Raw genomic sequence first — 7,866 nt, forward strand, 5'->3', positions numbered from 1 at the left:
GATAAGAGCTAAATGACTAAAATGTCAAATGTTTTACATACAGATCTCCTATTACTGTATTGAATTTTTTTAATTTTTATTTATTTAAACATTGATTTAAAAAATGTATCATTTGTAAATTTCTTTATGAAAAATGTAGTTATTTGTTACATTTGACTGTGTAAAACCTAGCAGTACTACTTACTTCTCTGAGAGTGAGGCGGATAGATAGCATTTTGCCAAAAAAATATATGATTATTTGTCTCTCTGAAATGAAACCATCAAGTGATAGATTTTAAAGAAATACATGTCTGTCATTGAACAATCCCATGCCATGATTAGACACACCAAACTCTTTCATCATTTCTTTAAACAATAAAAGCTCATTTACCAACATTTATGAACATGAATATATAGTGTTTTGGAATGAAACTCATCATATAGAGAACGTAAAGTGTTCAGGTGGGCCTCAGCACTTCAGAAAATAAAGGTTTGGTGACCAGTCTTTAAAAAAAACTATGTTATGGTTTACTCTGATAATTTACCACATGAGGGAGCTGGTATACCGTACTCTCTCTTCCATTGGTCTGTTGTAGTGGAGCAGTCTTCACTGTCTCCTAGTGGTGAACTGGGTAGGTACAGTACATGACCGTGTTGCGTCAGCGAGCTGTTCCTCCTCTCCCTCCCTCTCTTTCTCTCTCCTCTCCCCTCTCTCTCTCTCTCTCCCTCCCCACTGCCCCTCGGCCTAGTATGTCCTCCTCCAGTCTGCATCTCTTTCTATTTCTATCTGCCCCTCTCTCCCTCACTCTCTGGGACGTTTTAAAAGACAACCTGCCAAATAAAAACTCTCTGTACTGAGCTATTTGAGTATGACACAGATTTTGGGTAATACCCCAGTTTTGGTTTAGAAAGAGAGAATCGTAAGAGAGACAGGTGTGTGTATGGGATTACCTCTGAGTCACTGAGCTAGAGAACAACAACCCCCTGCCTTCACTTCAAATCACACACACACACACACACACACACACACACACACACACACACACACTTACACACACACACTTACACACACACACACACACACACACACACACACACACACACACACACACACACACACACACACACACACACACACACACACACACACACACACACACACACACACACACACACACACACACACACAGACACACACTGCCCCAAACCGGGCCAACCAATGAGCAGTCAGAAGCAGGTGGACATCAACATGGGGTCAGTTTGACCTTGGACCTTTGGGACTGGTGTCTGATGGGAAAAAAAGAGTGTGAGAACAGAGCAGAGTGTGTCAACCCAACCAGAACAGCTACTGCTGCTTGTTTATTATTATTATTATACATTTATTAATTCATACAAAACAGCATACAATTAAATTGTTAATTTTTTTAGATATTCCTTTTGATAAAATACAGAATAAAGTGCTTGTTATTCTTTATCTGGACAATACATGTTATTTCCAACTCAGTTTCTGTTCAGGTTCCTTGTTTTTGCATCATAAAATATTTTCCAATTTTGGAATACATAGCTCATGTATCAAACATTAACAGTAATATACCTTAAGCAGGAAGTCAAAATGACCATGGTTTCTAATAGGTCTGTGATGATACCAGTATTGAAATATTTACTCCATGGCAAAAATGAAAACACGAAGCAGACCAAACTCTTTGGTTCTTAAAAAATGTATGTAAACTATTGGGTGCTATAGCTTGGAAAATAAATAAATGTGACTCTGAATGACAACACAATGATGTTTGTTTCCAACTTTACAGATGTTTTCCTAAAGAAGTGAAATCCGCTTCATGTTTTGTTTCCTTTCCACGATGCTAACCAGTATTGTGGTATTGGTATCATCCCAGCCCTAGTTTCTAAACATGGAAAATCATATATTTACAAACAGAAAATACTTTTTTAATACCACATGAACTTCATTTGTGGTTTTGAAAGTATTAATGACTCATGATGACTATCTGTAAATGAAAAAAACGGTACCAAGACTTGGTTGAATGGAACCAAAAGTCACTTCACAAATAATCTTATTCCAGAGAATATATACAACGGAATATTGAATACAATAAGAATGCATTTAAATCTTGCGCTATAAAATGCAAATTTAGACTAATGTACTGAACACAACTATGTTTAAAAACAAAAAGAAACTCAAGAGAATAGTAAGGTCATTCAACCTTCCTTTGTTGTTGTGCGGCAGAACAGTTCTAATTATTTTCTTCTTCTCTCTTCTCTTTGGTTGGATACACAAAAAGAGGATGTGTACCAAGGGCACATAGTTCATTCAGGACACTAGACATGAGAGTCTTCTATGACTGATTCACACTACATGGCCGACCCAAGCCATACTGTGCTGGCTTCAGGGCCGTAGCCAGGGTCTGAGTGTTAGTGAGGACATTTTAAAAAGTTCACGCTCATTTACTGCATTTCTATACAATTAAAAAACTCTAAAATGCTATTTGGAGAAGAGCAACAAAATAATTCCTCAGCCATTATCACTATGGTTTCTGTAGCTTCATTCACATCAGGCGATCTACAAACGCATAGCCTATTAGCTACACAATTAGCCGCTACACATTAACTCAACACCAGGATTAAAAACTATAATTTATTACATAGTGAGGGATCTGTTAGCAGTATTTTATTAACAAATGGTAAACCATTACAAAAAAGTTCTGCGATTTTCCTGCAGTTATACACATTTTACCATGACTTATGCCATGTTAATATGATATATGAGTGAGAGTGACTAACAAAATCAATGGGGGACCCCTGGAGGTCAGGGCCCCTGGGCATGTGCCCTGCGTGCCCAGTCAGTCATTCGGGTATGATTACTATAAGTTTAGTCTAGACTAACTAGACTCATTTACCTTTCTTTTTATTTATTTTTACTGACATGGGCTAATTGAGTGACTGTCAGGGAGTGACATATAACAAGAGGAAAACTGGCGCAGCCAAGTTTCAAAACCTTGTGCATAAATATACACTACCGTTCAAAAGTTTGGGGTCACTTAGAAATGTCCTTGTTTTCGAAAGAAAAGCAATTCTTTTGTCGATTAAAATAACATCAAATTGATCAGAAATACAGTGTAGACATTGTTAATGTTGTAAATGGCTATTGTAGCTGAATTTTTTTTTATTATGCACTCACTAACTGTAAGTCGCTCTGGATAAGAGTGTCTGCTAAATGACTAAAATGTAAAAGACTAATTGATCATTAGAAAACCCTTTTGCAATTATGTTAGCACAGCTGAAAACTGTTGTGCTGATTAAAGAAGCAATAAAACTGGCTCTAACCAGAATAGAAAGAGGAGTGGGACCTTCTAGGCAGAGTTGCAAAGAAAAAGCCCTATCTCAGACTGCCCATCTTAATCTTTTATTTTTATTGGCCAGTCTGAGATATGGCTTTCTTTGCAACACTGCCTAGAAGGTCAGCATCCCGGAGTCGTCTCTTCACTGTTGACGTTGAGACTGGTATTTTGCGGGTACTATATAATGAAGCTGCCAGTTGAGGACCTGTGAGGCGTCTGTTTGTCAAACTAGACACTCTAAGGAAATGTCTAAGTGACCCCAAACCTTTGAATAAATTAACTAGGTCTGGACCTCGTCCTCATATGTAGCTATGGCCCTGGCTGGCTTGGACATTTTCCTTTCACAATGTCCTTTCCAGCACGGTTCCAGAAACTATAGTGGATGTGTAACCAGGCCAGCGCAGGCTTGTCTTGTCTCAGTTTGACTCTATAGTGTGAATCAGTCACTACACTCCTGATTCCCTCCTGAAGCCCAGCGCATCAAGAGCTATAGCCGGCTGCAGCCTGTCAATCTGATTGTCCATGTCCAGCACACACAGCATGTTCATGTCCACCGCTACCTGGTCCTGAAACCTCTCCTGGAAAATGTCTAGCTGTACGTCCCTCTCCTCCCCCTCCCCGTCATCCCTCCCCCCCAGCATCACCCCCATCTCCCCCACCTCGTCCCCCTCCTCCTCCCCGCAGCACAGGGCCACCTCGTTCTCGTAGCAGAAGGCGCTGGGGGAGTGCGGAGGCAAGAGGTGGAGGCCGGAGGACTTGGGGCCGAGAGGGGACACTGACCGGGTAGAACTGGAGCCGGAGGCGGACGAGGGGGAGCGGGATCGACCCGTCATCTCCCGGAGCTCCCTGGCGCTGCAGTGTGGAGTAGCCGGCACCTCATAGGTCTTGTGGAAGCGGGAGTAGTCCACCTGGTAGCGGTGCTCCTTCTCGAAGACAACAGGCTCGAAGCGGTGGCCCCACAGGATCTCCCTGGCCAGGTAGGAGGAGCGGGCCTGGGTGGTCATGGCCGTGGCCTCCACCATCCCCTCCAGGATCACCACGATCTCAAAGTCCTCCGTCGCCAGGTCGGCGCTGCTCATACAGTACAGCGGGCTGTTCTCGTTGATCTCGTGGACCACGACCAGTGGAGACACCAGGAAGAGGCGGTCCAGGCCCTCGTCGTAGCCCACGTCGATGTCCGTCTGCTCCATGGGGAGGTACTCGCCCTCAGCAGTGACGTGCGGCCGGATGAGCTGCGCCCGGACGTGGGCCTCCACGATGTGGCTTTTCCTCATGTTCCCCAGGCGAAACATCAGGCACAGCTTCCCGTCCCGCATGGAGATGACCGCGTGGTGCGAGAACAGCAAGGTCTGCGCCCGCTTCTTAGGTCGAACCATCTTGGCCATGATGGTTCCGATCATGAAGGAGTCGATGATGCAGCCCACAATGGACTGGACCACCACCGTAGCCACCGCCGCCGGACACTCCTCTGTGACGCAGCGGAACCCGTACCCAATGGTGGTCTGGGTCTCTATGGAGAAGAGAAAAGCCCCTACGAAGCCCTGGACGTGTAGGATGCAGGGCTTCCACTCCACCCCTCCTCCCTCCAAGCTGGCCAGAGGCCCCTCTCCCAGGCCGGGTCGAAGGTCGAAGTCCCCATGGGCCAGGGCCACGCCCCAGAAGACCACACCGAAGACGAACCAGGAGAGAAGGAAGGTAGAGGTGAAAAGGAGCAGCATGTAGCGCCAGCGGATGTCCACGCAGGTGGTAAATATGTCGGCCAGGTAGTGTTTCGTCTTGTCTTCCATGTTGTGGAAAACCACGTTGCACTGGCCGTTCTTCTTCACAAAGCGGCTCCGGACATGGTTGGGCCCCGCCGTGGAGATCTGGCGGCCATTGTGGACAGGCTCCGTTGCTCGCAGGGCTAATGAGCTGCCGCCTCCTCCTCCTCCTTCTGACCCTCCACCACCACCACCACCACCCCCTCCGCCCCCCATCCCCCTCCCAGTCAGGGTGTGGTGCATCAGGGGACCATGGCCGTTGTGGAGGCCCAGGGTGGAGATCTTGAAGTGGTCTTCATCGGTGGCTACGATGCTGTATCTGATGTGAAACAAAAACCACAACAAAATACATGAGTTTAGAGAGGAGGGTGAAGGAGATAGATATGGCAGGTTTAAGAGATAAAGTCCCAGTGCAGTCAAAAACATGACTTTCCTGTGTTTTATACTCTGAGTATACCAAACATTAGGAACACCTTCCTAATATTAAGTTGCATGGCCTCTACAAGTTGTGAAAAGCGCTCCACAGGAATGCTGGATAATGTGGACTCCAATGCTTCCCACTGTTGTGTGAAGTTGCCTGGATGTCCTTTGGGTGGTGGGCCATTCATGATACACACGGGAAACTGTTGAGCATGAAAAACCCAGCAGCTTTGTAGTTCTTGACACAAACTGGTGCGCCTGGCACCTACTACCATACCCCGTTCAAAGGCACTTCAATATTTGTTCCTGCCCATTCACCCTCTGAATGGCACACATACACAATCCATGTCTCAATTGTTTCAAGGCTTAAAAATCCTTCTTTAACCTGTCTCCTCCCCAGCTTTCACCTGGTCAGTCTATGTCATGGAAAGAGCAGGTTTCCTTAATGTTTTGTACACTAAGTGTAAATATTTCCACACTATGAGGTTGGAATAATACTGTGAAATTGTGACAATTATGATAATGCGCTTTTAGTGTAAGAGCTGTTTGAAAAGACCGCCTGAAATTTCACCGTGTTTTGCTTGGATGGAGTTTTGGCCTGACTGGCAACATCACTAGGCGGTAAATTAGTTAATATGCTGATAAGAAGGAGAGTTCCAAACCTTTCAGCCAATAACAGCTAGTTTTCAGTTTTCCCCTCCACACTCAGACCACTCCCAGACAGTCCTAGCAAAAATGTTGCTTGAGAAATTACTCTCAGTAAGGTTACCCAGAAATGATTTGATATTGGGATAAAAACAGCTGCATTGGACCTTTAAAGGTGAACTATGCAGAAATTGCTCCATCATTTTCTGGTTGCTAAAATTCAAATAGTTTGCTAATTTCAGTTTATGTGACAACACAAGCAGTCAATGTGTAGAGAATCATTATACCATCTAAATCATTGTGAAATATATTTTCCATAACCATAACCAAAAATATAATATTTTGAGCTGTTTGAAGCTGGTGTACAAAACCGAAAGTAAAATACGCAAAAACGAAACTTAAGCACAGGAAGCATAGCAATATCGCACATAGAACAGATCTACTGCTTCTTAGACTTGCTTTCAATGAGAATGACAGATCTATAACTCACATTTCTATGTGAATTTGGTCGGGTTGCCCAAAAGGTGACATATTACAGCTTTAAAACTGAAGAGTTAAAATTGAGTACAGAGCAGCGAATACCAGGTTTCTTTTATAACATTCCAAGAAGAATAGCTAATAGTCCAAGAATAGACAACAAGGACAGGCTTTTAGAGGCAGAAAAAGGGGCAGAAAATGAGCTGATTGTCCTATTCCCCAGTCCTACCTGTTGACTCGCACCGCTCCCATGGCACCAGTGATCATCAGGCTGTGTCTGTGTGGGAAGTAATCAGGGCCGCGGTGGCCAGTGCCAACCATTAAAAGAGACCAGGTTGGTAGGAGGGTGTGGGCAGAGGGCAGAGGGGGCAGGAGGACAGCAGCCTCAGGTCTAAGGACCCCTTGGAGATATCAGCGTCGCCTCCTTCTGATGCATTTCCTGGAATGACAGCAAATCAGAGAACAGTAAGAATTTTGCAGGTCATTCAGAATCACAGCACCCCATGCACAGTATTCCTACATCTATACATGTCCTGCAGGAGAAGGGTGGGATAGTCAACTCTCTTCATCCGTGAAGAAAAATAGACAAATATTCATCATGATGGTTATAGATTGAGTCCTCGTAGACGGTCGCCTGAGGGCCCTTTATGTCAGCATGGGGTGGAACACACTAACAGACAGAGGAGGGGCCAAAGGTCTAAAAGAGAGGGGAATCTGTGTTGATCTACTGTTAAGGGAACAATTGATCTGGTGTTTGGCTTGATGACAGGGTTAGAGGCCGGGTGACGTAGTGGGTTAGAGCTAGTACCCATTATGTGATCGCTAGGCTATCAGGGCGACCAAGGGAAAGTGTTGCATAACAGCATAACAGGTTTGTAGCTGCACACAATAGAACAGCAGCACTGGATGGTTTGACGTGAGGTGTGGAGTTAGCTATGTGTAGAAAATACATGTCCAACTACAGTAGCTTACAAAGGCGATGTGACATCACTGTTGGGTCAACGAAACTGACACTTCGACATACGTCAGCACGCATTTATTAAAACACACAGACTTGAGCGCGAGTGCACACACATACACACACACACACACACACACACACACACACACACAAACAGCACACACACACTGTCCACAGACTGACAGGATTTAGCAGGGTTGTTTTTTTACCTTTGCGTGACAGTCTATGGCAATTTTCTTCCTCCCAAATACACACACAGCACACACAG

General features: G+C 44.6%; 1 protein-coding gene across 1 annotated transcript; it reads right to left on the reverse strand.

Moving 5' to 3' along the window:
- Window positions 1-3,781: 3,781 nt before the first annotated feature.
- Window positions 3,782-6,958, reverse strand: LOC311123973 (ATP-sensitive inward rectifier potassium channel 12-like; the record flags this gene model as incomplete). Its single annotated transcript, XM_084198189.1, has 2 exons — window positions 3,782-5,414; window positions 6,867-6,958. The coding sequence occupies 2 exons, from the start codon at window positions 6,956-6,958 to the stop codon at window positions 3,782-3,784; spliced, it is 1,725 nt and encodes a 574-aa protein (XP_084054315.1).
- Window positions 6,959-7,866: the final 908 nt, after the last annotated feature.

Source organism: Coregonus lavaretus (assembly GCF_964263955.1).
Source record: "Coregonus lavaretus genome assembly, contig: HAP1_SCAFFOLD_224, whole genome shotgun sequence".
In the NCBI taxonomy this organism is placed as follows: Eukaryota; Metazoa; Chordata; class Actinopteri; order Salmoniformes; family Salmonidae; genus Coregonus; species Coregonus lavaretus.